Here is a 19,116-nt window from a genome sequence, read left to right on the forward strand (position 1 = left end):
GAACTCAGCAGATCATAACAGTCCAGGCCCTTCAAGACAACTCTACAATGGGCAACATGATGGCCAGAAAGTACTTGGAGATAGATCCTAACCAACTCATTGTGGGGCATTATAAATATGTTTAAACTGAATTAAAGGAGAACTAACTGAATATCTGCTATAGAGGTATTAGATATAACTATTATACTGGATAAATAATTTATGTAATACCGATAACATGATATTTGACATGATCTTTGATGATATTTACAAATATTCATTTTATTACACTGTTACTTCAAAATAGAAATTTTAGTGTGTACTAAAATCAGAATGTGTCATTTCTGAGTCATGAAAAACTAATTGAAATTTAGAAGTATTATAATTTGAAAATTATCACAAGTGACTTTATATCTAGAATTAGTATTCCTACATTCTTGTGGTTTTTCACCAATTACAATAATGTGTTAACAAAAGTTGTTTTTTTGCCTTCCCTTTAGCTTTATTTCTCAGAGATTATTCTTAGAATAAAAGTAGAGCAATCAAACTGATTTTTAAAAAGTCTCTTAGTTAGGACCCTCTCCCCCTTTTATTTGGCAGTTGTGGGTATTGGGCCTTGCACATGCTAGGCAGATGCTCTACAACTGGGCTACATCTTCAGTCCTAGGATTTTTACTTTTTAATGTGTCATGGCACATACAGACTTAATCCTAACTCTAGACATTCTGACTAGTCTGTCCTACATATTTCAATGTTAACAGTTTCATTCTCCTGGGTTCTATTAACATAGAATTGTGAAGGCTTAAGATATGGGCAGGAATGAAGTTGGTTTTTGTACTCTTATTGGTAAAAAGGCAATTAAATGATTAATTGATAAGAAATTAATTTCCCACTCCATAAACCCTATATACATAGTCTATCATCCTCCTTTCTCTTACTACAAAATATCTGTGCTGCAGACAAGTGGTGATATGTTAAAGAAAGCCCCCACATCTGTCTGGATTGGCATGACTTGCAGTAGTACTATCCCCAGAGGAAAGTTCTTAGGGGAGTGTTCTTTACCTCTTTATTTCCCTTGGCTTGCTTACTAGCCTTTAATAAAATTTATACCAGTAAATGGTTTTATTTGAAAATAAATAGGGCTTAATTTTAAAAATATATTTAGCTAATTTTAAGGAAGCATTTTGTAAAAGAAGTTCTAGTAACTTGAAGCTTTTAGTTATCTTTCTGAAGACTAAATAGGAACTGCACTTAGAACTTCAGTTACTTAAATGAAAGTGTCTTTTGCAGTGTAAGAACTTAGATGTTTGAGGAATGATTGACATTTGATATGCCTCTTAGATACTTCAGTTAAATATAATCACCATATTTGTTTTGCTATTAAGGCATTTTCCCTAGATGCAAAAGGTACACAGTTAGTAGAAATATTATTGTTACGTAAATAAAATTTGGTCTATCATAATATATCAGGAAATTGTTTTTATACAGGTAAATGACTGCTGTAATGTGGTGAAAACAGGAAAGCCTACCAATTTATTAATGGTACAGTATATAAAACTACTCATGATACTAATGTTTTTTATTATTTAAAACCATTTGACTTACTAACCAAGCTTTCTCCTGTATGTAATTCTTTCTGTATGTGATTTCTAAAAGTAAGTTATTAGATCTTCTTTACTGCTTAACAAAACAAAGTTACTTAATTTTCATTATAACATGGAATTGGAAGAAAATTTGCAGATATGCTGTTTAGGTGCTTTTAAGGAAATATCACATTAATAGCAAACCAGATTGCCATAGAAGTGAACTTCAAAGTGAAGAGTGATGTTTTAAAGTGGATTTTGCTATGGAATTCAATATTCGAATTCCTCTCTCAGGAATGTTGCTAGTACTGAATTATTAAAAATATTGGATTGATTTAGGAAGAAGAATTTGGTGTCGTTGATTCTTATTCTGAACAAGGCGCACACTATAGTGAGACTCGCCTAGAGTTGATAGAAAACGAATCAGTTGGGAAACCTGAACATGAGCCCGAAGAACTGAACAGAGAACTGGAAGAAATGAGGGCCACTTATGGGACTGAAGGATTGCATCAGGTACATTTACCTTCTGTGGCTTTTGTTTGCTGCTCACAAAAACAAAAACAGGAATTTTTTTTTAAATATTTATTTTTTCATTTTTTTTAGGTAGACACAATATCTTTATTTTACATTTATGTGGTGCTGAGATTTGAACCCAGTGCCTCACGCATGCTAGGCGAATGCACTACCACTTGAGCCACATCCCCAGCCCTCCAGGAAATTTTAATAATAGTTTATGTATTTAATGAGAATTACAGGTGTTAACTTAAGATTATCTCATTCACGAGAAAAATGGGGTTCTTGCACATAGTATTAAGAATCCCATTTTACACCTAGAATTCAACTAATAGGGGTAACATGTATGTTACTTTGTTTATTTAACTTAATAAGATAGAGTAGAATAACTTTAGTGATTTCAGGACAGATGTTTTTGTAATGAGCCTGAAAGAAAATTGTGGTATAAATCACATTTTTTTTAAAATGATGACTTAAACCCATTAAGAATGTCAGCAAGTCCCTGTAAATATTCTCTGCAGTTAGAGTGACATCTCTTGTATTAAGTAATCAGTTATGAACTCAAGATGAAAATGGGACATTAATGAGGATGACAGAATAGATTTCAGTTTCATCCTCTCCAAAAACAAGTTGGTGGTGTTGCCTGGTAACAGATTGGGGGAGCTCCCCAATATAAAGGCATTTGCTTCTAGAATTAGATATATAGAAAAGCCAGAACAAGTGAAAATTTTTTCCATGTGCACATTAATTTCTTTCAGATTGATTTGGAAGTAAAACAAATTTCTTAAAGCTCATAGCTTTCAAATGTGGGCGATATCATACAAATTGTAAGAATTCCACTAATGTGTTTTGAATCTCATATTTTTTGCAGAAATTAACCTGCAGTTACACCCTACTTTTTCCAACCCTGGTATGGTTTTATGTTAATTAGGTTCTCAATTATAACTAGACTGACAACTGGATATATTCCATTTATCTTTAGTTGGAACTATAATCTAATTGCATTAAACAAAAGGGAGGAATTTAAGGTAAGAATACAGGCTTGTTTATAGAACTTAAGGGCAGAAATACAATCAGAACTCTAAGAGAAATTGGAACTAGAGTTTGAAAAGTCATCAGGAATCCAGGAAGAACTTTCAGTCCGCATTTTTCTCTGCCTGTCTGCCTGTCTTATTTCTCCTATTTTCTCAGCTTTATAATGTGAAAGGTAAATTCTTTGGCTCATTACCCAAAGTGCACATGACCTATCAGCATGTTGACAGCATGGAAACATGTTGACTGAGATCGTAAGCCTATGAAGGGAGCATAGTTTCCAGAGAACCCCTGTGGGCTGAGGGTACGATAAAGTGTCACTTCAAAATTTAATATTTTGAGGTTTCTTTCTATTTTCAAGTTACAGGCTAGTGAAACTCTACGAAACAGCACTCACAGTAACACAGCTGCAGATTTACTGCAAGCCAAACAACAGATTCTCACTCATCAACAACAGCTTGAAGAAAAAGACCATCTATTAGAAGATTATCAAAAAAAGAAAGAAGACTTCAAAATGCAAATTAATTTCTTACAGGAGAAAATTAAAGTATATGAAATGGTATGTGTATCTTAAGGAAGTCAACCTACTTGTAGCAGCTTTGTAATTAACTTTAAAGTTTTTAATGGAGGTGTTTATCTTTTTTTATGCATATGCACCACAAAATTTCATAATTGAGACAAACTCTTTGAGTATATAAAATAATATATTTCAAAAGCATTGAGAATTTCGTAGTAATAGTTTTAAAGATGATACTACTCATTACTCTGCTCCTTTTTTTTTAATTGGTTGTTCAAAACATTACAAAACTCTTGACATATCATATTTCATACATTAGATTCAAGTGGGTTATGAACTCCCATTTTTACCCCAAATACAGATTGCAGAATCACATCGGTCACACATCCACATTTTTACATAATGCCATATTAGTAACTGTTGTATTCTACTACCTTTCCTATCCTCTACTATCCCCCCTTCCCTCCCCTCCCCTCCCCTCTTCTCTCTCTACCCCATCTACTGTAATTCATTTCTCTCCTTGTTTTTTTTTTTCCCATTCCCCTCATAACCTCTTATATGTAATTTTGTATAACAATGAGGGTCTCCTTCCATTTCCATGCAATTTCCCTTCTCTGTACCTTTCCCTCCCACCTCATGTCTCTGTTTAATGTTAATCTTTTCCTCCTGCTCTTCCTCCCTGCTCTGTTCTTAGTTGCTCTCATTATATCAAAGAAGACATTTGGCATTTGTTTTTTAGGGATTGGCTAGCTTCACTTAGCATAATCTGCTCTAGTGCCATCCATTTCCCTGCAAATTCCATGATTTTGTCATTTTTTAGTGCTGCGTAATACTCCATGCTGTATAAATGCCACATTTTTTTTATCCATTCATCTACTGAAGGGCATCTGGGTTGGTTCCACAGTCTAGCTATTGTGAATTGTGCTGCTATGAACATAGATGTGGCAGTATCCCTGTAGTATGCTCTTTTAAGGTCTTCAGGGAATAGTCCGAGAAGGGCAATAGTCCTTAAAAGTGATCTGCCTATGTTAAACTGAAGTCTCAGGAGAATCTATTTTTATAACTAGAATTTCTATCCTTCTTCCCCCAACTAAATGTATTTCTTCTTATTTTAGCTATGATTATAAAATTCTGAAAAAGAAATTTTGTAAATTTAAACTAGAAAAAAATGTGGTTGATTCTTTTTATTCACTTGAGTTATATTCCAGTTTGGGGGAATTATTTAGTCAATAAGTGCTCCTGGTAGGAAATGTATCACATGGATTGTAATCTTTAATCTTAAAAACAATTCATGCTAGTAGATTCCATTTTTTTGTTTGTTTGTTTTTTTGAGAAGTTGAAGTTTAGATGTGATTTGCCTGAAGCTGCCCCATTAACAGGTGCCAGAGTTGAAATTCTGAGCTCCTTGCACTGCACTGCACTCTGATCCTTGCCATCTCTGTCCTCTTTTTTGCTCTATGAGAGCTGAAACAAGGCAGTGTGATCACCATGTTTGAATGTAGCTGAACATCGTTTTACAGTAACTCAAATTTCTTGCCATCACTCTGTGTGTGTCTACAAATGTCTATGAAAGCACCATTGGTATGGATTTGTGGGTTTCAAATAAATTTGAGCAAGTAGGCAAATACAGCATTTGTGAATAATGAAGATGGAAAATACATATAATACAGCATATTTTATAAACTTAGAAGATTCTACAGGAAGTTGAGAAATTACCAAGACAAGAGTATTGTTTGGATAACAAAAGTGTTAACTAGCACTTATTAAGTACTTACTCTACAACAGGCAGAATTCAAAGCCTCTTACACATATTAATGCATTGAATCATCACTACTACCCTATGAGATAAGGGTACCTTTATCATTTACATTTTACAAATGATGGTACCAAGACAACTCAAGATGAAGGAAATAATCCAGGTGCAGAAGTGATGTATTGATAGAGCCAGATTTCAAAGCTCAGTTATCTGACTCCAGAGACTCCTCTTTGAAAAATAGGAAATGTACAAATTAAAATTATGAGAAGGGCATGCTTTTCAACTAAGGTAATTTAAAGATTATGCAAGTGTTTACAGAATACCTATTCTGTAGTAACCCTTGCAAAAGATATATGATGAACCTTAAGATGTCCCCTTTCTTCACTGAACCCATGAAGAGGTGTGGCATGTACACAAGTTACCACAAAATAAAAAGTAAGTGCAGGTAACAAGTGTTATGAATGTTTTGACGAGGTCTGCTTTATGAGGAAAAGATTCAGGGTAGACATCAGCAGAGAGGTAATATTTGAGTTAGATCTATAAATTGGAATAATGTGTTATTTATATTTTGTTTACCCATAAATTGGTATAATATATGGAACATAATATATGGAACAGCTCAGCTATTCAATACCTATTTGGTAATCAAGAGAATTGTTTATGAATTCATGACAAATAGAGATAGGCAGGATATTCTTTGTGGGGTGTGGAGTGGGCATAAAGACCCAGGCTGAAATGTTGAAAATGTATAGGGAGCAAAAAATAATTTACTTCGAAAGCAATAGGCTTTGGCAGTGTCTTTCTGGAGAGTAAGAGTAGAAAGGCAATCGAGGCCTAGGTTGAAAGTGCCCGGATCTAGGATTTTATTATTTCTTATTGTCACTAGGCAGTATAATTTCAGATTATCTAAAATTTATGTAATTCATTTTAGTAATGAAAATAAACTTTATTTGAATGTTAGCAATAATACTTTTATTGTTCTTCTTATTATATTTTAATTTCTCAGTTTTCAAAAAATTTAATCCCTTTGAGAAGTAGTTCTTTCAGAGCAGCTGAAGTAACTATACTGATAGTCAAAGGCTCATTATCCTAATCCTCCAAACCTCCTGTGTTATAGTAGTCACAAACAGGAAGTATATTATTCCCCACTCTTTCAGGTGTAGTTCTAAAAATAGAGGATTATATCCTTGTCTGAAGGGCTGTCAGTTTTGTAACATAGAACAAGTGATTTAAAACCATGTAATTTGAAAAAAGCTAAACAAAGAAAACTGTGAATTTGTGGTGTTTAATAGTTGAATGAAGAATTATGGTTAGTTATTTATTAATCATATTAGGTGTTGGACAGTGTTGAATTAAGTTATTTTCTTTTATGAGGAGTGTTCCTTTCATCTTATAGAAAATCAGGAAATAAAATTATAACAGATTTTTATATCAATGTTAACATTTTTCAAAACTAGTTGTTATTTAACAGTTTAGCTAAAATTGACCATCATGAACTGATTTTACTTTTTTAAAAATTTTTTTAGTTGTAGATGGACACGATATCTTTATGGATTCATTTATTTTTATGTGGTGCTGAGAATTGAACCCAGTGCCTCATTCGTCTCGTGAGGCAAACACTCTCCCTCTGAGACCCAGCCCCAGTCCTGATTTTACATTTTATATAGGTTCCAAATGATTTATAAATTTCTTTCTAGTATATGAATATATTTATATAAAGCTCAGTAAAAATAAAATACCTTAATTATTTTATTTTAGCCTCAAACACGTTCTGGGAGATAGAGAAAATTTATCTTTATTGTACAGACAGAAATACCAGGATTAACAGATTAAACTAATTTACTATTGTTGCATTCTAGTGTAGAAATTAAGAAGGCTCGGCACTTGGTAATAACATATGATGTAATTGGAAAAGGAATATGTGACACTAAGACAACAGCTCATAGTCTCACTCAAGAGGCTGCACAAGATAACCTTGGTTTATGTAGTGCAAAATTTGGCCTTTATTTGTTGGGCTCAGAAGTCATATTTTTTTTCTTGAGCTATATCAGAGGTGAATTAGTTCAAGAGGTTAATGTTTAAGTCTAAATATAAGACTGTGAATTTACAATGAGAAATAATTATCACAAATTTCAGATTTTAAGCTCATTGGATTTTATTTTCTTTCTATGGACAGATGAATTTTAAAAGCCAGGTAATAATTTAAAAAATTGTTTATTAAGTATTAGATGAAAAGGGTGTTGGAGGAATCAGATGTTCAGTGGCATGAGGTTGAGATAACCTGTTACATCCATCTCAGAGTAGTAATGTTCATGTCTGTAGACTAAACTTCTTAAATGCTCCTCGCTGTAACTCCCAACATTGTTTTCTGCATTAAGTATGGTTTTTTGAGAGGGATCAGACTTCTCAAAGGTTGACGGTGCGTTGGTCTTCTTCCAAGAACTATACTCAATTGATCAATGCCTACATTTTCTTAGTACATTCATTCAAGGCGCCTAGAAGTCCTGTTTGGCAAGGACTCGTGTCTCCTTAAGATAACTTTACTTCCTTACCTATATTTTCATCAGTTATATGGATTTCACTTATTTCCTTGGCTTTGGGACAACAGCTCTTAACTGTTTAATGAATATGCATTAATATGTCTTGTCTTAGCCTAATCTCCAGTTCCAAAATTGAGTCTCCAGATAGGAACTGGGGAAAATTATCTGATGGTCTTTTATATTTCTGTTTGAACTGTGGGTCTAAGCCCAAGTTGGTATGCCGTAAATATACAGTAGTGGTCTTAGGTGTCACTTGATGTTCAGTCACTTAAGCATTGCATATCCCTAAATTTCTGATTCACTTAAAACCCCAGGAATGAAGTTAAGGAAGACTTAAAGGAATCCACTTTAGTTCTTGTTGTTTTTCTCATTTTATAGCACTTGTCCATGAAATACCTTCAAATCACTAGAATCCAGGGGAGGACCGGTATTTATTTATTTTTTTTCTTCTGTGAATCCAGGGGAGGACCGGTTTTTATATTTTTGTGTCTTCTGAGAGTGTCTAGAGAGTATGTAGTATTATAACTACCCATCAGAAATGCTTAATATTTAGAATGTTGACCAGTTAATAAGAAAAATGAAAATGTGATAGTTTATATAGATATTTTAGTCAGACTGGTTTTTGTTTTGTTTTGCTTTTTTGGTGGTACTAGAGATCAAACCCAAGGCCTCACACATGCTAGGCAAATTAGATTGCATTTTTAAATTTAAATATTTAATCACAGCACAATGTAAGAGAAATTTCTTTCCAAGAAGGGTAAAACTGTTATATTGTTTGCTCATATGTACTGTCAGGTAGATAAGTCCTAGTCTCCTTGTACTGGGAAAAACGGGGGGCAGGCCCAACAGTTGCTTTTTATAGAATTATATAAAAAGGAGACACCCATAAGAAGTTGCCAGAAGCTAAAAATGTCATTCTTATATTTTTCATTTTCTTTTCTTTTTAAAGGAACAAGATGAAGTAGAAAAGTCAAATAAAAAAGAATTACAGGAAAAGGAGACAATCATCCAGGCGTTAAATATAAGAATAATAGAAGAAAAAAAGAATCTTGAGCTAAAAGATCAAGTCACAGCCACTGAAAAATTAATGAGAGAATTACAAGAACAAATTGCAAGTATGAAATTAGAGCTGGCTAATTCTAAGCACAAAGAAAAACAATTTTCTGAAGAAATAAAACAGTTTATGGGTACAGTTGAAGACCTTCAGAAAAGACATCATTACACAGATAGCCAGTTTGAATCTGATGTACAGAGAATGGTGGAACAAGAAATGCAGAAAAGATTAGAACAACTCCAAGCAAAGATGGATGAAATGTATGGGCAACAGATAGTACAGATGAAACAAGAGTTAATAAAGCAACACATGTCACAGATAGAGGAACTTAAAGCACAACGTAAGGAGGAAATTGAGAGTGTTTTAAAATCACATTTAAATATTACAATTAATGAAGATCAAATAAAGTTAATGAACGTGGCAATAAATGAACTGAATATGAAATTACAAGATACTAACGCTCAAAAGGAAAAACTCCAAGAAGAACTAGGAATAGTTTCAGGAGAAAAATCTACTCTGCAGAGACGACTTGATGACCTTTTTGAAGAATTGAACTTTTTAAGGGACCAAATTCAGAGAGCTAGAATGATAATAGCTGAACAAGAAAGTCAACTGAATGAAGCACATAAGTCCCTTAGTATAGTGGAAGCTTTAAAAGCTGAGATTGTTCTGGCATCTGAATCTAGGAAAGAACTAGAGTTAAAACATGAAGCAGAAGTTACAAATAACAAGCTAAAACTTGAAATGTTGGAAAAAGAAAAAAATGCTGTATTAGACAGAATGGCTGAATCACAAGAAGCTGAATTAGAGAGGCTGAGAACACAGCTTCTATTTAGTCATGAAGAAGAACTTTCAAAACTAAAAGAAGATTTAGAAGTTGAACATCGAATAAATATTGAAAAACTTAAAGATAGCTTAGGCATTCACTATAAACAGCAGATATATGGCTTACAAAATGAAATGAGTCAAAAGATAGAAACAATGCAATTTGAAAAAGACAATTTGATAACTAAGCAGAATCAGTTGGTTTTGGAAATTTCAAAACTAAAAGATTTACAGAAGTCCACCATGGATTCAAAATCAGAAGAAATGACCCTTCAGATGCATGAACTCCAAGAGGAAATCGAAATATTAAGACAAGAAAAAAAAGAAAAAGGTACGCTTGAACAAGAAGTTCAGGAATTACAACTTAAAATTGAATTATTGGAGAAAGAAATAAAGGAAAAAGAGGATGACCTTAAAGAAAAGTTTTCACAACTTGAAGCAGAAAATAACATTCTTAAAAATGAGAAAAAAGCTATTGAGGACATGTTGAAAATTTATGTTCCTGCTGAACAAGAAGAAAAAATGATTTTCATTGACTCCAGCAAGTCCATATCCAAAGATTGTAGCTGGCAAAAAGAAATGGAAATGCTTACAAAAGAGAATGAGGCCCTCAAGCAACAGTGTATTCAGCTAAATGAAGAAATTGAAAAGCAAAGAAGTACATTTTCATTTGCTGAAAAAAATTTTGAAGTTAACTATCAAGAGTTACAGGAGGAGTATACTTGCCTTCTCAAGGTAAAAGATGATTTAGAAGACAGTAAAAACAAACAAGAATTAGAGTATAAAAGTAAACTTAAAGCACTTAATGAAGAGCTTCATTTACAAAGAATAAATCCAGCTACAATCAAAGTGAAAAGTGCCATGCTTGATACTGACAAAGCTTTTGTCGCAGAGCCATTAGAAATCTGTGAAGTTGTTGAGAAAGATACAACAGAACTTATGGAAAACCTTGAGGTAACCAAGCGAGAAAAGCTAGAATTGTCAGAGAAAATGTCTGATCTCTCTGAACAATTAAAACAGAAACATGGTGAGGTTGATTTTCTCAGTGAAGAAGTCAAATCTTTAAAGCAAGAAAAAGAGAAAATTCTATTGAGATGTCAAGAGCTAGAACTCCTAATTAACCATCATAGAGCAGAAAATATAAACATGTGTGATGTTCATTTAAGCTCTTTACAAGATGGAATAGTAACTATTATAAGCAAGGATTCTCAAGGATCATTATCTAATGTAGGTGAAGATTTTGGAGAAGAATCAAAAACAGTAGTGGAAGAGAAAATTTCTTTTGAAAATGTGGCTATTAGAAGAGAAAGCAAGCAAGAACAGTTATTTTCACCATCAGTAACAAATGAATGCTCACCTGGGACAGATCAATCAAGTGAAAATGATAAACTACATCAGGAACTTTATGTACTTAAATCAGAACAGGTATGTTTACTTATTTACATATGGTATAGCATAGTGAAAATGTACATTTCATGCTAAAAAGAGTTTTCACCTTCTTAAAACAAATTCATAAAAGAGAATGAAAGTGAATCATGTAATTCTCATTTGGATCTATCATTTATCATTTAATTTTCCTATTTTTTCTTAAACACTGTTTTTCTTTTAGCTAATCTATTATATATTCTGCTCAGGAAATAAAGCAATATTTTCTTTGTTAAGACAGTAGTTTAAATAATATTGTTTAGAATCTCAACTTTACAAAAGTTATTGATTTTATAACTTAGTATTTTGTTGCAATTTCAAAGACTTTTAAGAGTTTTTATTTCCTACTGGTCTTTTTCAAGGTTCCACAATTGTAAACAAACTCTTGAGTGTTTTAGAACCTTATGCAGTTGTTCAATAGTTATAAATTCTTTTTCCTTTGTGCAAGAAAAACACTTAAGTCCTAGAGTTTTTAGAGTCTTATACCTGAGGAGGAAAAAATAGTATTAATTCTCTGTACAGCTAAAGAAATAAAACACATAAAATAATAGGTTGTTTCCTTTTATGTCAGCTATTGATATTAGAAATAACAGAAAAGTCTGATGTGTATCTTCAGTATGATAATGTTGAAATATTTGTTCTTTGATTGGTCTTCAGATATGACACCCAGAATTTTCTCCAGGTATTCTTTTCTGTTTGGAAACAAACTAAACCTTTTTTCTGTGATAGAATATGAATTATACCTTGTAAAGACTCTTGAGATACCACATATTGTAAGGGGAGTTCACTAACTAGTCAGGGAAATTCATTATAATGTATTTCCTGTTATGTGGCTCAGTGGTAGAGCACTTGCCCAGTATATGCAAGGCTCTAAGTTCTATCCCCAGCACTGGGGGAAAGGATGGGGAATAAATAGTTAGATAAATAAAATAGATATCTTCTGGTTTGCACCTTGATTGGCCAAACTAAAGCAAACATATGCCTTATGTAGTTCCCAAAAATGTTTTCATAGATTAATTCTGAGGCCTGTAGTTAAATAGCAGATGAAATTTCTAACCTTGGGCAATTCTTGTTTCTCTAGAGCTTTCTTTTGTAGCATGTACAGAATGATTAAAGCTTCTATTTCAGTAACTCAAAAATTTACTTGAGCATCACAGAGAACCAAAGACATATAATATTCTTGAAAGCTCCAATGCTTGTTATTTGCCAAGAGTAGGGAAAATGATTTAAATTTTTTTTTTTTAAATCAGTGGTGGTCCTATATTCAAAGTTCTGAAGAGTTATTTTATTTTTCACTATCAACATCCTAAGTGCTTGTAAGGAAATGAAATGGTACCCATAAAATTCAGCTTCATTTGTATTATTAAGACATTAATTTTACACTCTTGGATCAGAGAATTTTCTAGTCACCTTTCCTTTAGCCCAAAGTTGAGCAGACTATTTAAACTCAAACATTGACATTGTAAATGTTGTGTTGAAATGTGAAATTCCATAGTTAACATTAAAAAATACACATTTTTACCAAGATTTACTACATTTTTAGTCTTTTATAATTAGCCTAAGTCCTACATTCTCTCTCTTTTAGAATGCTTATCCATAAACCACTTCTAGAGTATGCGGGTCCACTGAGTCAGTACTTAAAGCTTGAATGCATATGCATCTTAATTATCCCTTTTATTCTATGAAAGTTGTATAGTATAGATAATTCTATATTAAATTCTTCTTTTTGTTTTTTTTATGCTTATTTCAGTCATATTAGTGTTTATATTCTATGATTTATAGTTTTTCTACCAGGAAAACAACTGGTAATACTTTTTCTTTCTTTCTTTTTTAAATAACCTTATTTAATTAATTTATTTATTTTTTAATGTGGTGCTGAGGATGGAACCCAGTGCCTCACACACGCTAGGCAAATGTTCTACCACTAAGCTACAATTGCAGCCCTACTTTTTCTTTCTTGATCCTTATAACATACTTTTGACCTGGAACTTGACCACTGTTGATAGTGTTGCTACTCTTCAATGCCACTATAAATTATGCACATTATGGTTAATGTACTATAGTATTTATCTTTTGATAATCACCATGGAAAATGACAAATAAATGACAAGTGAACAGTGGTTTCTACAGATTATTTGCTCTTACAGACAACTAGAGAAAACTTCACCATAGTCATTAAAACTGCCATCAGTCAACAGTTAAGTGTGTTTGATCTTTCTGAAACACTCAGTTCCCTAGGTCAAGTCCGTAACACATGACAACTCTCTGTTTATGTGACTAGCTAGTGAGGTGCAGTAAGAGCCTGGTCACGGTATTTTCCAAATGAGTGTCAGTTTGTTAAGTGCTAAAGTAAGGGACTAGGAGCTTTGTGACAGTTTTTAAAACTAACTGCAGAACAATTATTAATCTTAACCATGGATAATATTTAAATCCAATGACTTCTTCAGAATATTGTTAATAACTAAAATATTATGAACCAAATGAATACATTTAATCGTTAAATTGACACAAAATAAAGTGTAACATCTTTGTGAAATAACTAGTATCCCATTTTCCTCTTTAATATATTATCATTTGCTTCTTCTTCCTTTAACCTTGATTTATTTTCTTCATTTCTATAACAAAATGGCACTGCTGTGATATCTTTGTGCTTTCAGTTAAATACAGGCAAATAGCTCTGCACAGGATACTCTGAATAGCATCTGACAGTTTGGGGTAAGGTGCAGGCCATAAAGCTTTGATTTGATGTTTGAGATAAGTCATTCATTCATTCATTCATTCAGCGAAGTTTTGAGTGCCTACTATATAACAATTATTGTTCTAGATATTAGAGATACAGTGATAAGGGAAATGGACAAAATCCCTGCTCGCAGGAGCTCATAATTTAATGGCGGAGGCCAATAATAAATAGATGCATAGATGGTAATAACTGCTGTGTAAAAGAATAAAGGGAGAGGGCCAAGGCCTGCGCGGCCGCTGCGGCGCCGCAGACCCTCGGCCTCCCTTTGTTGCCCGCGGCCGCGGGGCCTGGGCGCTGCTCCCGGCGGCGTGCGGGCCGGAGGCCGCGGCCGGGGCGCAGGGCGGGCGTGGGGCGGGCGTGGGGCGGGGGCGGCGGGCGCCGCGGGCCGGGCCGGGCGGGAGGCGGCCAGTTGGAGACCCCGGTTCTCGGCGCGCCCGCGAGTTGGCAACTTCGGGGACGCGCCGGGGTCCCCGCGGCAGCGCGGGGGTCGCCCGGGGCAGGTCCCGGCGCCAGACCCGAGCGAGCGCGGTGGCGTGTGTGCCAGCGCAGGGCAGTGGGCAATCGGGGGCTCCCAGCCCCACTTCTGGAATTGGGGGCTGGTGGGAAGAGGTGGTGGGACCGGGCTTCGGCCGGGAGAGGCGCGCGGCTGAGAGGTCTGCAGGGCCGGCACGGAGCCCGCCGGTGCCGCGGTGCTGAGAATCGGGACGCCGGCCGCTCCCAGAGACGCTTTTTATTTTCTGTGTGCCTTGGAATAAAGATACGTTTGCAATCAAACAAAGTAAACTTATGTCTGCTTCAAGGTGAAACATCCGATGTTCCCAGCCACCGCAGCAGCAGTTTACCTGGAGATTTTATTTTTAACCCCCCAGGACCCACAACCTAGCGGGCTTGAATGAATGGATTTTAAGTAGTTAGTGCCCTGAAGAGTCAGCGCTGTTTAGAAACATGAATGGCATTGTTTACCAGCTTTCACAGAAAATGGCTCCAGTGGTCAAATGAGGCTGGAAAAATATATAGATGCAGCACTGCGGCCTTTCCAGATGTTTGAGTGTGATACTCCAGTGAGAAATTGATCCCTTGGATTAGGTAACTAGTCATAATGAAGAAAATTAGTCTTAAAACCTTCCGGAAGTCTTTTAATTTGAATAAAAGTAAGGAAGACACTGATTTCATGGTAGTACAACAGCCATCCCTAGCCAGTGACTTTGGAAAAGATGATTCCTTGTTTGGTAGCTGCTACGGTAAAGATATGGCCAGCTGTGATATCAATAGCGAAGATGAGAAAGGTGGGAAAAGCAGATCCAAGAGCGAGAGCCTGATGGGGACCCTGAAAAGGCGACTTTCTGTGAAGCAGAAGCCCAAGGGCAAGGGCAGCACGCCCTCGGGGGGCTTGGCTGAGGAGGACACCTTCTCCTCCTCCTCGGCTCCTGTGGTCTTCAAGGACGTCAGAGCTCAGAGGCCCATCAGGTCCACTTCCCTCCGCAGTCACCACTACAGCCCCACGCCCTGGCCTCTCCGACCCACGAACTCTGAGGAGACCTGTATCAAAATGGAGGTGAGGGTCAAAGCTTTGGTCCACTCTTCTAGTCCAAGTCCTGCGCTGAACGGGGTTTGAAAGGATTTCCATGACCTTCAGGCTGAAACTGTGTGCCAGGAGCAGAATGGTTCCCTCAAGCGTTCAGATTCTCCCCACGGAGACTTGCATCTCCACCTGGAGGAACACGTGCCTGTAGTTATTGGACTTGTGCCTCAGGACTACATTCAGTACACCGTGCCTTTAGACGAGGGGATGTGTCCTTTGGAAGGATCGCGCAGCTATTGTCTGGACACTTCTTCGCCCATGGAGGTCTCTGCGGTTCCTCCTCAAGTGGGAGGGAGCTCTTTTGCCGAAGATGAGAATCAGGTAGACCAGGACCTAGTTGTTGCCCCAGAGATCTTTGTAGACCAGTCAGTGAATGGCTTGTTGATTGGCACCACAGGAGTCATGTTGCAGAGCCCCAGAGCAAGTCATGATGAGGTCCCTCCACTCTCGCCATTGCTACCTCCAATGCAGACTAATCAGATCCAAAGGAACTTCAGTGGGCTCACGGGCACAGATGCCCATGTGGCTGAAAGTATGCGCTGTCATTTGAATTTTGATCCTAACTCTGCCCCTGGGGTGGCAAGGGTTTATGACTCTGTGCAAAGTAGTGGTCCCATGGTTGTGACAAGCCTTACGGAAGAGCTGAAGAAACTTGCAAAACAAGGATGGTACTGGGGACCAATCACACGCTGGGAGGCAGAAGGGAAGCTAGCCAACGTGCCCGATGGTTCTTTTCTTGTTCGGGATAGTTCTGACGACCGTTACCTTCTAAGCTTGAGCTTTCGTTCCCATGGTAAAACACTTCACACTAGAATTGAGCACTCGAATGGTAGGTTTAGCTTTTATGAACAACCAGATGTGGAAGGACATACATCCATAGTTGATCTAATCGAGCATTCAATCAGGGACTCTGAAAATGGAGCTTTTTGTTATTCAAGGTCTCGGTTGCCTGGATCTGCAACCTACCCCGTCAGACTGACCAATCCAGTGTCACGGTTCATGCAGGTGCCTGTGTCGTTTCGTTATACGTCAGTATACCAGGATAGACCTGATTCAGAAACTGCCTTTGCCAAACAAAATGAAGGATTATTTACAGGAGAAGCACTACTGAAAGATTGAGAACCCTGCATCTTGCACTTTGGGAATAAGAAAAAGAGATTGAGATACAGTTTACAACTTTCATTGCCATCAGAATCTTTTGCTGCCATAACTATTTTAATTTTATGTGTAAGAGTCAACAGTTTGTTAAGGGGTGGGGAAGTGTCTGCAAGGTGTCTTGGGTTTATTTTGGTTCTTTAAAAAGGGATGTCTTGAGATTCTAGAAGTGTGAATTATCTTTCATTAGTGTGCCGAATAATCGCAATGTGAATTATCAGATTCTCCTTGATGCCCCCCCCCCGTCCTTTGCTGCTATCCACTGTGATTTTTATGCATTAAAAGCACATTTCATGTGTCTTCAACCCTAAGTAAAGTTGAATGAAACTTACAGAATGAAAATTACTTTGTCTTTTTAAATGACCCATTTTCAAAAGTTACTGTTGAATGAACGTGTGATAAAACTATTTACATATACACTGAAAATGACTTTTTAATGTCATACTTCAAAAAGATTTATTTAGGATTATTAATTGACATCATCTTAGTTAATGGGATGCAAATTTGCCACATATCTTTACAACTTCTAAATTATTTTTAAGGTTGTGCTAATATTTTGGTTGTGAAAACTTTGTGTTTTTCTGTTGCCTTCATTTTCATCTTGTGGTTTGTCCATTTTAATAAATGGCCTTACATTTAAGAGTCATAAAGAGATATATACCACAAATTTAGCAATCGTGGCCTTTTCTGTCATTAAACCCGGGTACAAATTGGCATAGTGTAAAGACCTGTAGACTGGAATAGTGACTACAGAAGTGAGATCAGTTCCCGTGAGAGCGCTGTGTTCATGTTGCCTGCACTGTTCCTTTGGTTAAATGTTTAATCTGTGATTTCTTTAGTTTAGTCAACACATTCTTGGGTGAACTTGATTGTACAACTAATTTTCATAAATGGACTGGATTCTCTTAACAATGTTAAAGTTTATTTAAAAAAGTTTGAAATTGATTTGAATAGAAAGAAAAGATTGCTTTAAAGTTGGATTTATATTTTTCTTTTATGTAGTCACAATAAAATGTGCTAGATTTGAAAAAAAAAAAAAAAGAATAAAGGGAAGTACAGCATAATGAAGAAAGAGAGTATTTTATCGAGGAAAATTAGTAAAGGCCTCTCTGATAAAGTGATATGAATTCATATTCCTTAAAGAAGAGTGGGAGGCTAATACACAGGTAAATGGGAAAGAATGTTTAGGCAGGGGAATAGCAATTACAAAAGCCAGGGGGTGTGCTTGACAGAGGACAGGGCAGCTGGAGCAAGGACAGTGGAGAGAGGCATGGGAGAGAAGGTCAAAGTGTATCTGAAAAACCAGATTATACTCTGACCTCTTCTCTCCTTAACTCTTCATAAGATTTGGAGTCATAGGGGACAGTTTTTAACTTTTCATTCTAAAATAACTTTAAGCTTACAGAAAATTCTAAAACTATGAGAGTTTCCATGTACCAACCACTCATTCAGCTTTCCCTAACATCAACATAGTGCATATCTGTAATATAATTATAAAACTAAGAAATTAAAATTGCTGCAGTACTGTTAACTAAAGTATAAACTATTTAGATTTCATTGGTTTTTCCTATAATGACGTTTTTCTGTTCCAAGATTCATTCCCAGATCCTACATTGTACTTAGTTGTCATGTCATCTTTGGTTTCACCAGTCTCTGACAATACTTTAGTCTTTTGGTCAGTTATTTTTTAGAATGTTCCTCAGTTTGGATTTGTTTGATGTTTGTTGTGATTACATGAAGCCTGTATATTTTTGATACTACCAAAAAAATGCTGTGGCCATCTTGTGCTTCATGCCTGGTTACGTGAGTCCATATGTCATTATTACAGGTAATGTTAATCTTCATTGCTTGTGATATCTGCTGGGTTTCTCAACTGTAATGTTTTCCCCTTTGTAATGAATAACTATCTTGGAGGAGGTACTTTGATACTATGCAAATAACCTTTTCTCCTTAACTTTCTTTCATCTAATATTCTTACATCCATTGTTGGATCTTGCATGCAGTAATTATTACTATGGTGTTCCAATGGTAATTTTATACTTTCCTCATTGTTTTATTTATTTATTTAGCTGTATGAGCTATATCTTCACTTCTAATCAATATCAGTATAGACTCATGACTAATTTATCCTTTTAGTTGTAACCTAATACTTGGTTTTGTTTCAGCTTTGGCATTAAGAACTTTTTGATTTGAGGTACATCCTTTTGAAGTGTACTTGCTTTTTTGAGTATTGGTACTACAAGAAGCTTCAAACCCATCTTGTATTTTTCCTACCCTAACTTTAGAATCAATCACTTCTTCATGAAATTCATATTTCTTTTATTGGAAAATACTATCTAGAAACCAAGATCTTTCTCATTGTTACTAGGATGTCATTACTTCTAAGCCCTGTTAGTGGATAGTTTAAAAATATAT

General features: G+C 35.7%; 1 protein-coding gene and 1 pseudogene across 4 annotated transcripts in view; both read left to right on the top strand.

The window, feature by feature from the left end:
• LOC124102283 (A-kinase anchor protein 9) overlaps nt 1–19,116 on the top strand; it is a 91,941-nt gene that overhangs the window by 35,667 nt on the left and 37,158 nt on the right. For all 4 annotated transcript variants that reach the window (XM_058583680.1, XM_058583679.1, XM_046458526.2 and 1 more), the window contains 4 exons: nt 1,468–1,521; nt 1,902–2,075; nt 3,469–3,666; nt 8,870–11,224. In XM_058583680.1, coding sequence (XP_058439663.1) covers nt 1,468–1,521; nt 1,902–2,075; nt 3,469–3,666; nt 8,870–11,224 — 2,781 coding nt within the window. The remainder of the gene's footprint in view (nt 1–1,467; nt 1,522–1,901; nt 2,076–3,468; nt 3,667–8,869; nt 11,225–19,116) is intronic.
• Nucleotides 14,524–17,069, top strand: LOC124102284 (suppressor of cytokine signaling 6-like; annotated as a pseudogene).

The sequence above is a fragment of the Marmota monax genome, unplaced genomic scaffold (genome assembly GCF_021218885.2).
Source record: "Marmota monax isolate L192 unplaced genomic scaffold, Marmota_monax_Labrador192_F-V1.1 WCK01_AAM20220418_F8-fsc00531, whole genome shotgun sequence".
Classification (NCBI taxonomy): Eukaryota; Metazoa; Chordata; class Mammalia; order Rodentia; family Sciuridae; genus Marmota; species Marmota monax.